The sequence below is a fragment of the Erithacus rubecula genome, assembly GCF_903797595.1.
Source record: "Erithacus rubecula genome assembly, chromosome: 4".
Lineage (NCBI taxonomy): Eukaryota > Metazoa > Chordata > Aves > Passeriformes > Muscicapidae > Erithacus > Erithacus rubecula.
Window position 1 is genome coordinate 50,265,361 of NC_136686.1, and position 13,845 is coordinate 50,279,205.

The 13,845-nt window shown below is 42.0% G+C and overlaps 1 protein-coding gene across 1 annotated transcript; it reads right to left on the reverse strand.

The window, feature by feature from the left end:
* On the reverse strand, positions 1–12,362 carry SELENOO (selenoprotein O). The gene is made up of 9 exons (XM_079305137.1): positions 11,828–12,362; positions 10,351–10,554; positions 9,469–9,649; positions 6,352–6,482; positions 5,738–6,018; positions 5,243–5,393; positions 3,346–3,531; positions 2,159–2,315; positions 1–1,497 (listed from the first exon to the last, which is right to left on the reverse strand). Exons 1-9 carry the CDS (start codon positions 12,349–12,351, stop codon positions 1,312–1,314), a joined length of 2,001 nt encoding a protein of 666 aa, XP_079161263.1. The 5' UTR covers positions 12,352–12,362; the 3' UTR covers positions 1–1,311.
* Positions 12,363–13,845: the final 1,483 nt, after the last annotated feature.

Sequence of the window (13,845 nt, forward strand, 5' to 3'; positions counted from 1 at the left end):
GAAGGGCCAGCTTGGGGTTTAGCCAGTCATGCAGAGGTGAGAGAGGGAGTCAGAGCTGTGTGGAGCAGCCTGTAAGAAAAAGAGTCAGTACTGTGGAAAGCTGCCTATGAGGGAAGGAGTCAGAGCTGTTAGAAGTACACTGAAAGAAGACATGAAAAGTTTTCTAATAAAGGACTGGTGCTGATGCCAGTCCAATCTGTCTCAACATAAGTGCAACAGCAATCAACCTTCCCTTGAAACCTCAACTGAAATGTTTTAAGTAACTTGTAAGCAAGTCAGTTCCCCTTCACCTCCCACATCTTCCATCTTTTACCCAAGCTCAAACATCATGTTCCTAAATGGCCAACTTCCAGCATGAAGATTTTCAAGGACCACAGAAGCAAACTAAAAGGTGCAGGAGTAGAGAAGGAATGGAAGAACCCTACTGACCAGTGTGATGAGCAGGTACCTCACCTGCACACTTCTCAATCAGGAAGACTCTGTTAGGAGCACAGAAATAAATATACCAAACCTGGATTTGAATGCTGAGGTAATTTAAGGCTCACACTAATTTGGCTTATGGATCCTGCCAGAGGCAATTAGCTTACAAACTGCACTCCTGAGTTTAGTAGGTATTTATGGGTGTTGTATGCAAACATACTGAATGTGAATAAACTTCATCACCAAGTTTTCAAGTGCAAATGCATGTAATCTCCCTTAATTATGATCTTAAAAAAATTCGGTTGCTTCCCCCCAAATTCTAGCCTGCACAAGTTCTCAGAAAATTGTTAATGATTAAAAACTAATATGAAAGTTCACAAGAAATGAACTACTTAATTAAAGCTTCAAACAAGCAACATTGAATCTATTCCTCCATTGAAGAGGACTAAAAGTTTCTGCATAGAGAAAGCAGTAAATAAGTGTTAGAAGTACTATTAGTTAAGATATCAGACAAAAACAGATCACATTCCTGACTTGCTATTTTTGTCTTCACATAACAACAACTCCATTTGGATGTCTGAAGTTCAGCCTGCCTCAACATAAAATACTGCCTTTTACTTGCAATGTAGTGAGGATAAAGGAAAGACTTTGAGTCTTTAAACATTTAGATTACTGATGTTTATAGGCTGTTGATTGTCACTGGTTTGTTCCAATGATCCACAATTGCTTCAAATTGAGCACAGCTGAAGACTGCTGCAGATGCATCCAAATGTAGTGTTGTTTCAATAACTTAATAGCACTTTGATGTTTGCCTTGCTGAATTTTTCACTGCTGAAGGAGGATCAGAGTCTTCAGTTCCCAGCAAAAAACAGAACAAGGCAGTTATGAAGATCACGTAACACAGAGCTCTGAGGCCCAGAGTGGAGGTTTGCTGCAATATGACTGTCTGCTCCTGCTCTCTTGAGAACAAACAGTTGCTGTAGCAGTTGCTCCCTCCTCTTCTGCATCTTCCTTTACCTCCTGAAAACCTTCTGCTTCTTGAAATGGATGTTCCAAAAGTTTCAGTACATTTCTCACCTACAGTGAAAACACAGCATGGTTGTAAGAATTTAAAAAATGAAGGCAAAATGATATGGAGAAGAACATCATGCTAAATAATGAACACATATATTGTATTTAATACAGGAACTCCAGACAAGCCAAATATTAAACATATAAACAATAGGCATAAGATGAAAACTGTAAAATTGTACCTGGCTGAGTTTGTATCTATATGGGACTCAGGCTCAAATAACTTGAAATGCAAATATTAAATACAAATTTTTATGTAATGTCTTAAATTAATTTTCCCATATTCTGTATGTATGATCCATGCTGAAGTCCACAGGTGAAAGGTGTAAATTTTAAAAGATATACTTGTTCCTTTCTGGAAAGTGTTAAATTAATTCTCAGCTGCCTTCCAAGCCACTCTCAAGACAGTAAAAGCAGTGTGTGTATCTTATCCTGAGGTCAGCCTACAAAAGCTGGTGAAGGTCAGATTCAGAGTTTTGATTCTATTATTTGTACTGCAATCATTAAAATTACAGTTTCAACAAAAATCATAGAGGCCTCCTGAACAGTGAATTCCCAATCCCCTCACTGCCCAAGATTCCAGACTAAATTTTGCCTGGTATAATGTCAGTCACTGACAGCACTACTACACATCCACACAAGCTGAGAGAGAGCAATAATAGCATACCTCTGAGAAATCCCCATTTTCAGCTGCTTCTATGGCATTCTGGGCAATATAATTTCTCAAGATATATTTTGGATTGTTTGAATTCATGACCTTCACACGCTCAGTGTTCCAGGCATCAGCATTACCAACACTTTCTATTTCTTTTTGCAAACGGACTCTGGAATTAAGCAGATGACAACAATTGGTTTTTACCAAGAACCACACACAGAAGTTGACACATTTTCTTGTTTTGAGATACTTTGTTTGCAGTTCTTAAAAAATACTACATCATCTATAATCCTCTCAGTTTATAAAATGCAGCATGATAGCAGAATATAAAACACCACTTAAGTTTAAAAGCAGATCCTGACATGGCTTGAGGAAGTGGCACAGCACAGCTTCTCTATTCTCTAAAGTCAGACCAAGACATGGGATACAGTCTGTTCTGCATTGCTCTGCAATGACTGACACATTCAGGTCCTGTATTTCTGTACTGCCTGGTTAAAGCTTGTGTTGTTCTGGTAAAAGCAGATGGATGCAATATGGCTGAGGCAGTTTGAGGTACTTTATATCAGCAATACTTGCTAAAGCTCTCATAACTGCTGGAGAATAAGATCACAGGCAGCCAGGTGAGGAAAGATCTCACCTAATCCACACAGTATAAAAAATTAATGCTCCATTCAGAGGTTTTCTTCACAAAAAAATCTCCTGCTAACACTTTAGTTTTTAGGCTTTAGAACAGTCTGGACATTTGTTTTTCCTGGCCATGATTTCTGTTTTAACTCTCTGATTAAGAATACTTGCTTTCTGTATTCACACTTAGATTTTTCTTTTGGAAAAAAAATTCAAAAGATAGAATGCTTAGGGGTCAGTCACCTGTAGTTACTGAGCACTTAAAAGTTCACAACTAGAATTAGTCTATGTCAGAATCAACATCAATATCACTGAAGCACTTTTCATACTAGATTTGATGCTAGGTGATTTCTACACCCTCATCCTATCTCAAAATCTAGTAAACAAAAGAAAAAGATGCCCTTGAACTTTCACAGCAACAAAGACACTGATTATGGCAGTAGATCACATTCTTGTATTGTATGCCCTCCCCAGCCCCCTAATCTATATTTGAGACAGGGTATCTTTCATGAGACATGCACATTATTCTCAAAATGCAGACATATAATAGTACTATCAATACCAAGAAATCTTACCTGTATTTCTCCAGCCATTCCTTCCAGTGTCTTTTATTTCTGCTAAGTAAATCATCTGCTGTTAACTGCTGCAGCTTAGAGAACTGTTCGATGCGTTCCAATTCTTTATTTATATTAGCTTTTGTTCCAATTAATGCAAACAGCTGAGGATTAGACTGAGCCAACATCATCATCATTGACAGTTGCCTGGGAACAAAATGAATAAATGCATTAGACTGAAGTTGAGCTGCCTGTCAAGAAACATCTCTTTGTGATCAAAGTAGATACAAAAACATTCACAACAAACTAGGATTTCATTAGAGAGGTTAAGTAACAGAAATTCATAATTAACAGAACAATTTTTACTATAAATGATCCTAATTTGACTGTTTCTTCCCTCTCTTCAGCGTGTTTAATTTAGGTTCCTGTGATATATAAAGTGCAGACAGTAGACTTTCAAGATCACTGGTTTAGTTGCACAATTCTCATCAAAAACCCTTTGAACTCTGAAAGGAATTTGCTTTAAAATATTTGATCTTATCTAGATATCAAGATAATATAGAATTCACAGGTTTTGTTGTTTGGGTTTTTTTATTTCTTTAACACCTACTATTTTTGCCAGTACTAATAAAAAACTAAATTATATGGGGAAAAATACTCCATTTAAGTTGGATGAGACAACACTGATTTTTTTCAGTTAGCCAGTCAAAACCACTGACTGAGAGCTGCTTTCTGGTAATAAATTCCAAACAATATCCAGACTATTTTGCTGCAAGTTTGACTAGGATTTGCATCTTTTCACATTTGACTGTGTTAGCTGGTGCTGTGCAATAACTCCACCTTATTTTGCAATATCATGATAGCTTTTATTTTTTTCTTGAATTTATAACGACAGCATAGCATAAAGTAAAATAAAAACCCAAACAGCTGTGGCATACCAAAATACAAAGTGTTTTTATTTTCTCTGAGAATGCATTTTTAAGCAGAGGAGAAAAGAAACACTTCTCTTAGCCTCAAAACAGAAAACTCATTATATCAAGTTATATTTTACTATTTTTAGTCAGCAGAGATAAGCCAGATGCTTTCTGAGCTTACATAAAGTACTATCCAGATCTGATGTACATATCTGACATGCCTAGATCTATGATATCCAAGTGCTGGGATTAAAAATTAAATCAGTAATGCACTCAAACAGTCACATGCCTATAATGATGATTTATAGTTACTTTTCATGTTTCTCCAGTCCTGAATGCAGTGTTTAAAAAACACTGTCCCATCTCTACCACACAAGTTATCTCTGTGTTATCAACACACAGCAAAAGCTGAAAAATTTGGTAGGTTCATTACCTTCATGGAGCACTTAACAAGAGGGGGAGGGAGAGAAGCCTACCCAAAATGCCTTTAATTTTTTCCCTCCATCTCCAAGAAATGAAAAATTGCTGCAGTCACTGCTATAAGCAGCAACTGAACATGAGTTATTATGTTTCCATGCTCAGAACAGCTGGACTGCCAAACAAATGGTACTATGGACTATGCCACCTAAAGCTTATCTTTAGGCCAGAACTTTGGCAGTTGAAAATGACTTTTTGCTGACAGTACACTAGCAGAACACAGTAGCATGTAGTTCAAACTCATTTCTTCTGTAAAATACTTCCACATCACTTCATTATTTGGTACTTTCATTGCCTCAAGTCAGCAGAGACAAGAAGGAAATAAAAAAAAAAAGACCAAGCAAAAGCTCAGACAACTTTAACTCAAGAACCAACTGCTGAAAGTCACTGCTGGATATCATGATGCATCTACTTAAAAGTGACACCTCCAATCCTAAAATCAGTGAAATACTACATACCGTGTAGAATTCATTATGGTTATAATGAAACTAAAAGCAAAAGTCAAAAGCATTTAAGCAGAGTAATACCTTGGATCCATCTGTGGTTTAAAAACAACTTTCAGTTCTTCCACAGAAGCACATTGACTTGTAAGCTCTTCTAAGAAATCTTCAAATTTTGAAGGATCAATGTCTACTGAGAATGAACTCAGCAAGTAAAAAATATTTGTGAAGTCTCCAGCTGAAAAAATTAATTTTATGAGTAATGCAACTAATAAATCAGCAGAAAAGCAGTTCCCATACCTCCTTCCTACTTCCTCCTACAGCAGTACAGGTGACCATTCTAAAGAGGCAAAGAAACTCTTCTCTCAGTGTGAGTGCAAATGTGAGACTGGGTCCTTGTATAAGGCAACAACTACTCCCCAGTTCACTATAAGGTAATTATTTTCAGCCTCTTGTTGTTCTCTCAGATAATAATGTAACTGCACAAGGGCACTTTCTTGTAAGGTCAAGATATAAATTGCATTTTGATTTGATAACAAATTCTTATAAGCTATTAAATAAGCACCTGTGCTGTTCACCAACCTGTGAGATGCATGGTTTCGAGCAGTTCAGACACCAGCTTACTATCTTCTTCTAATTCCAGTTGGATTAGGCCTAGTTTTTTTCTCATCTTCTGCAAATAGTGTTTCTCAAACTCTACATCATATTCCTCTTCCAGGATGAGCTGGCTTGTTTCCAAGGGCAGCTCTGGAACTAAAGCTTCAGCAAGTTTCCCCAGGTTCCACTTGCAAATCTCTGGCTGTTTGTTGTAAGCATAGCGCCCTGTATTATCAGAACCATTGCAAACATGCTCAGGGTCATACCTACAAGAGAAGAAATAGTTAGCACTCTTCTAGTTATCTGGACACCAATATTGTGACAAGTAATATTTTTATTATTTTTGTCTGCTCTAGGAACTAAAAATTTGAAAGAAAATACTCCTTGATTCTCTTCCCAATGCCACAGGCTACAAGAACAGTCTAACAGTACATTGACACAAAGAATTAGAGGACAAGTAGAACTACCTTAATCTCCTTTGCCATAGAGGTAATTAAAAAATCTACTTTAGTTTTAAACTATTAAAGCAACCACAAACACCAGGATATTCCTACACAGCAAGAACATATGCACATTCCAAACAATGATGCCACACTGACCTGTCCATAAACCCAAAAGGGCCATAGTCAATGGTCAGTCCAACTATACTCATGTTGTCTGTGTTCAGCACGCCATGGCAGAAGCCCACACACTGCCACTCAGCCACCAATCTCGCTGTCCGCTTGGTTATCTGAAAGAAAGGTGCTTGTTCATTTCTCATCACAGCCTATTCCAACACATTCATGTATTTCCCAGTCTGAGATGAGCAGATGCTGGCAGTATGCCATACACACAAACATCTTAAGGACAGTTTGCCTCTCTCCTCCTGTCAGTAACTCCCCATTTCTCTGCCTCCCGTTTCCATTTGCCTCTGCTTCTTTCCTTCCATGCTTGCCCTGCCAGTCAACTGAACAGATTTCAAATGCACTGGAGACAACACTGAAAGCAAACTGTCTGACATCAGACTTGCATACTAGTCTAGTCATTATACAAATATATTATTTTGCCTATTATTAATTTAAAAGAGTAACTACAGCCAGAAAATCACATAAGCAAGTATAGTCTTTTGGTTTACATCGCATGTAGGGCTGATTTACAGGGAGGTTAAAGGGCTGACACTAAAGAATTATTCCCTACAAACAGGTCTCAGCACTGATAAGTATTTATCTCCATGTCCTGAGAATGGAAATAAGGCTACAAGATTAAATTAAAATATTGCAAAAAAGACAATTTTATTTAAATGCAATTCTTCACCAAATGCATGGCTCATCAGTAATTTTCCACTGCTCAACTAAGGGGTATTTTTACAGAATTTACTAAAATCACTGTATGTGCCCCATCCTTCAAATAAATAGAATAATATTTAAAAGCAGACTTAATTATTTAAACATATTAACCCACCTGTCAATTACAACACTAAAAATTTAAAAGTCAGGAAGCTAACATGATTTTTAAATAAAACTAGTTTCAAATAGGTCACTAAACTGCTGTAAGTAAAAATTTTGCATAGCCATTCACTAAAACTTTTAAATCAAATTATTTTCATAGATAAAATCATTCTTCTTCCCAAAAAGCTAGCAATGCACAGAAATTCAAAACAACTATTTTCTCCATGTTGCAGTGTAACTGTATTTCATTAAGGTTAAAAAAAAAATCTAAAAATTGTTTCATTGGATGTTTCTATGCCTTTGTGTTCAAATCCAGAATTTTTCTACCCTTTTTAAAAAAACACATGCAGTCAAACAAAGAAGAAAAACTAGGCCAATCTTGCCTTCACAGGTCATGAAAACCACAAATGATGCATGGACCAGAACCTTTTGGTTCACCTTGAGATCCCACACTTCTAATTTTTCTAATGTTCTCATGGTAGGCACTTTACCCATTTTTCCTGAATGCTGCTTCATGGGGTACATGCTGGAAGCCAGCAGCAAGCTACATGTGTCCAAAACTGATTACCTAGGCCATGAACCAGTAAGAGAGACACACCCTGCACAACAGCTCTGTGCCAAGAAAATGAAAAATTTAAAAATGAAAAAAATCCTGGCCACCAGGGTTGGGGTGAAAGCACTCCAGTGGTAAGGCAGTTCTTGTATGATGCATCACACACCACCAGGGTTCTGGCAAAAAGAAATCCCCCTGATGAGAGTGCCCAAAAGCCACTAAACATTGGGTATCACTCAAAGATGGGTACACTGATAATGAAGAGACAGCTCTGCATCCTCTGACCTTTATTATTTTTGATCATTTTTCTACAGCTAGCCAAATTAGAAGTATGGTGTATCTATAAATAAAGCAGTCAGCTGAAGGACGTGCTCATTTAAATTAAAACAACTACAAATTATTTGAGAAGTACAGATAATTATGTCTGCTTTCTAGACAGTGCTGTGAAATGCAATCACTTGTAGTTTTTTCTCCATTTCTTCCACAGTTCAGGAAGAATGATAAAACAAGACAGAGTTGAAGTGCCAGCAGCTACCCGCTAACGGGTATGTTTGTTCAATTAGAGAGAAGACTGGGATGATTTTCAGGTGGAGAAAAGTCTGAAAATCTCTACTAAGGAAGAGAGAAAACATGAGGAGGCAGTAATAGCACAGACATGGAGTGTGGACAGGCAGTAGCACAAAGAGCACAACAAACAAAAAATGGATCTGGGGAAACAAGGAAAGGATGCTAGGAATATGGGTTGGAGCAAGGAGAAGGAAACCAGTAGTAGCTGGGGCAGGTAAAGCAGCTAAAAGCAGAAGAACTGGGCACACACACACATCCCCACAAAGATCCCCAAGTCCCATGACTTTTCTGTCATCAGAAAGTAAACATGCCATCAGCTGGACACAAAGTGAGTGACAAGCCACATCTCTCCTCATCAACCCCAACTGCTCACACACAAAGGGCTTGTCCAGCAGAGTTAAATTCTTTGGAACATAGTGATGAACCAAGCCACAGCTTGCTTTGAAGAAAGAATGCAAGTACACACAGGCTGTGGTAAAGAAAAACAAAAAGGGAAGAAACCAAACCACAGAATGTCAGCTATGAAGTCTGGCTTTTGACCTCTTATTGGTCTGTTATGAAAGTGCATCATGCTGCAGCCATTCCCTCAATCCATATCAGATAATTTCTGATTTCAAAGCACCACAATGGCTTTAAGATAGACTAGTCAAGTATTAGATATGGTATTTTTTAATTATCGCGTTTGCTGGAGAGTCATAATAGTGCTCAACTGCCTTTAAACATTTCAGTTCTAAAGTCTGAAGTTAAACTTCAGACACGTTTGCACACAACATGCCTGTTTGCAATTTGGAAAATGAGACTTAGCATTCTCAGTATTTTACAAAACAATGCCTTGTACCACCAACTTAGACTGTGGGAGGGAGTTCTGGCTCTGACTGCCAGAGATAGTGCCCCCCTCTCACAGTCTAAGACAGTCCCAGCAATTGGAGATAAGCCTTTGGAAGCTTCCTCAAAGCAGGGAAAGCATGATTTACCATTAAGAAACTTAAATTGTTTTCACAATTAGATCAATATCAACACTGCTTTCATCAATAAGCAAGTCTACTAAGAGTAGAAGAGTTCAAATGGAATGATACAAAGTATTAACTGATTCCAGTCATCTGTGCTTGCAGATTAAGTTTCTGAAGATGACTGGTAGGGGTTTATGAAGAGAATCTGATGATCCTTACCTCTTTGAAGAAAGCAGCATTTCTCTGAATAGTGTTGTCTGAATAAGCCTCCTGGATTTCTGGGTAGAAAGTGCTGATCACATAGTCCAGCATCTGTATTCGAATATCATTTCGGTTAACGCTGGGACCCTTGCGTCCAGTGAATTCATCTGGGGGTTTAAAAATTTCAAAAGAGCCAAATCTGTTTCAAAATAAAAACACATTTGAGAATTATCTGATAACATTACCATAATTTGATATTTCACATAATAAAGACATTTCCTGTTGTTGCAAAACCAGCACATCATCTCTCAACACCAGCTCTTCAGGTGACTGAGAGAAAAGACCTGCAAGACTCCTTCACTGAACATGGTGAGGCTCAGTGACTTGGTGAAAGGATGCTCCTATATCCACATGTAACTAAACTGACCAACCCTGCCAGTACTGAACACCAGCACATTAAAGTTTCTTACAACTCCTTCTACTGAAAAAATTGTATCCTTCAAATATGTAGAAGTCAGACTTATTTTAAATACTAGACTGTACATCAAGCATACCAGATATATTTTCCAGATATGTAAACACACAGGAACACATACAAATATACACACACATATGAAAGTGCATATTCCTCATAGCTCTCTCATCTTCCCCTAATATTCTGCAACCTTAGAGGATGCAATGCAACTTCCTGAAATGCCTAAGCTTCTGCTGGAACAGGAATCTCGTACATTTCTCAGGCAGGGAAAGTACACACAAACTTTCGCAGTACCACATTAGAACTGAAATTGAGGATAGCACAACATACAAATGATGCTGCCAGAGAAATACACTTAAAATGGTACTTTGAAAGACTGCTTAGCTTTAAAGGAAAAAAAAAAACAAAACAAAACAGGTTCCTACCTTATAAATGTAGAGGCTACTCTCAGAACAACTGTACACCTTTCATGCTTAGGATTGCCATCATAAAACACGTCCCGAAGGACTGTGGAGTCGGAGGTGACGCAGGTGGCAGCCCGTGTGGTGGGAATTCCCAGGTGGAACATGGCCTCGCTGCACAGGAACTCCCGAATGCTGGAGCGCAGCACCTTGCGACCGTCAGCCTGCCTGCACAACAGCACAGGGGGCTGGAGCCCACTGACAGGGACTCCTGCCTCCTCTGGAGAAACAGCCACATACAAGACCAGAAGCAGCACACTCTGTCCATGGTCATACAAAAAAGTGGCAGATGTGAAAAGGAAAGCTGGACTTCAAACTTCTGTTAAAGTTCAATTAGGTGGACACAACTTGCAATGAAGAGCACACAGAACAGAAAAAAACTTATCCCATCTAAACATTAACTATGTTGGTTTTCTTGATGCAATAGTCTTTCAAATTTTTTTTAATTTTGGACAGCTATAGCTATCTTATATATTGTATATTAAGTGTATGGTTTCCTCTTAATTAAATATAATTAAAAATATTATTTTGAATCTTTCTGGGTAAGCAAACTAGAAATGGGGTCTTAAATGTGAGCATGCACAACAGTTATATTTTAAAAAAAAACAAACCAGCAAAACACAGGTAACAAATAGATACTAAGCAAATGGAACAGACACAGGTGGCTCTTAGCCCACACTCCCAGCACTTCCAAAGCCACAGGAGAGCACGAGAGCTGCCCAGATCTACAAAACTACCACCACACCTGGGATTTTCCCTGTGATTTCCTTAACCCTCACAGACCCGAAGAAGGCCTTCAGAGGACACATATATGAAACTAAGGTGTTACTGAGCCAGAAAATAAGGAAAGTCCAAGTGGGAAAAATTACCTGAAATACTTAAAGTATTTAAAGGCCAATGTAACTAGCGAAGGTATCCATCCCTTGCAGGGATTTGGTCGGTACGTCATTTCGGGAACTTTCCCACTATTCTGTCCCACAGCTGGGAAGAGTGGGGAGAAGGACCAGCAGCACAACCAAACACCCACATTTAAACACGATCTGTGCGGGCAGCAATTACACACTGCTCTCCCCACTGTCATCACGGTCAGCATCCTCCCGAAGGGGAAACCCGCACAGAAGGATAACCAGGGACAGACGTCAGGTGCCACCCCGACGAGATGCAGCTACACTCTTGTTTTCCAGCAGAAAATTTTGCCACCTCCTGATCTGGCATTTAAACATTACACTCGCTGCTGCCAAAGTTAAACAAAAAACAACCACGATGGCTTAGGAGATGACCTTTGCCTCAGGGAACGATCCCCAGCGCGGCACCAGCCCCTCGCTAGTGCGATCTGCGGGCCGGGAACTCCGTGCCGCGCCCTCTCCCGGGGCCCGACCTGCCCGGGGCACCGGGCGCTGCTCCTCCCGAACCGCCCCGGCCCTGCCCGCCCGGGCCTTACCGGGAGAACGGGGTGATGCCGGCGCCCTTGAGCTGCATCTCCCAGCGCTCGCCCCGCGGGCCCAGCACCTCGCCCAGGTACATGGCGGCGCCGTCGCCCAGCTGCCCCGCGAAGCTGCCGAACTGGTGGCCGCAGTAGCAGTGCGCCGCGGGCTCCGCGCCCGCCGGCACCCGGTTCCCGCTGAAGAACAGCGCGGCCTCGGCCTCGGCCGCCGGGTCGGCCGCGGGCGGCTGCAGCCCCAGCAGCGCCAGCGCCGGCAGCGACATGGCCACGAGCCGCGGGTTCTGCAGCGGGCTGGGCCGCACCCGAGCGAAGCAGGCGCCGGGCACGGTCCGCGGGCCGCCCTCCTCCGAGGCGTCCACGGGCAGCGAGCGCAGAGCCAGGTTATCGAAGCGCAGCGCGTCCAGCCAGCCCCCGCCGCCCTCGGGCCGCTGCATGGCCGCGGAGCCCCGCCGCGCCCGGCCCCACGCCGCCCGCAGCAGCCGCGGGGGGAAACGGCGCCCGCTGCGCAGCACCGAGTCCATGGGCCGCAGGCGGGGCCCGGCGGGTCCCGCCCATGGGCCGCCCTGCCCGGGGAACGAGGAGCGAGGCCGGGACCGGCGGGTCCCGCCCATGGGCCGCCCTGCCCGGGCAGCGGCGAGCGGGGCTGGGCCCGGTGGATGGCGTTTGTCCCCCGGCGGATTACACTTGGCTCCGGACCGATAACCCTTGGTCCCGGGCGGAGCGGCTCATCCCGCTCGAAGGCGGTGCGAGGGGCGGGCGGCAGCAGCCACTAACAGATCGCGGGCGTGCTGGACCCACGAGAAAAAAAAAAAAGATAAAGAATGTATGCCACAAATCAGTACTTAGAATGCTCTTGTTTTGTGTTATTTCAATTAATAGGAGATACCGCTGTGGTGGGTCGAGACCAAAACTCTCCAAGCTCTGCACACTTGCTTTCTCTGAAGGATCCAGTGGATGTCTCCACTTGTCCCGGACATAGCAGGTAAACCATCTGCAGACAGTAGATGGCACTAAGTTATTACTATTACTTGTACTTTCCAGCTAAACTCAAACGTGAGTCTCAGCTCTAAAGAATTAGGGTGTAACCATAACAGAGACAATATGGTGATGGCAGCAGGGAGAGGGGCTGCCCGGGGGCAGGTGATGCACCCCCAGAGCCCTGCTGCGCTTGTACAAACTTAAAGCCCTGAGCAACCTTGCCAGGCTTCCCCACACACAGGAACAGAACACTCCTGCTGCCCCTGGAGAAAGCAGATGAGCAGCCTAGCTGCTGCAGAGACACATCACGATAATAACCACCCCTCTCTAATCAAATATCACTTTTCCTTACTTTGTCCAGTTTGCAAATCATTTCTTTGGCCAGAATCAGGGACATCTTACCACTAAAAGAATGTCACCTAGCTGGGATAATTTTTTTCTTTTTTTGGTCTGAGCCTTTCCATTCTCCCTCATGTATTAGTCATGACACACAAGTACCAAGTATCTTGAATAAGGCAAGTGTGAAAGTAGCTGTGTGCATCTTTCCCTCTGCCCCTATCATCACTAAAGCTTTTCTGTGTCATACTACACAAACTGACAGACAAAACATCCAACAAGCAAAACCAAGTGTTTGCTCACTTTGCAGCACAGTCATCCCCAGCAGGGAGCTACCAAGGAGAAGCCAGAGCCAGGCCAGGTGTCAGGACTCAAAGGACAAGGTTGTGTGATGGAAAAGAGCACACTCCCCCCAGCTCCCAGCCTTTTCTCTACTGGCAGAGAGGGTAAGGGTAGCCCCATCTTTGCTGCTGTTGCCTCCCTGGAATACAGAAAACTCCACTCTGCAGCAGGCACAAGGCAAGTGACAAGGGAGGGGATAGTTATACAACCCCCAGGCAGCTTCTCCAGTGGGGAGCTGCTGAGCAGAACAGCTGCTTCGGCTGTTCTGGGGTCCTCACGCATACATGGACACAGGAGACCTGCTGGTGTGAGGATATACACAGCTGGTGTGTTTTTTCACCCGAAGAGTCAGTAGACTG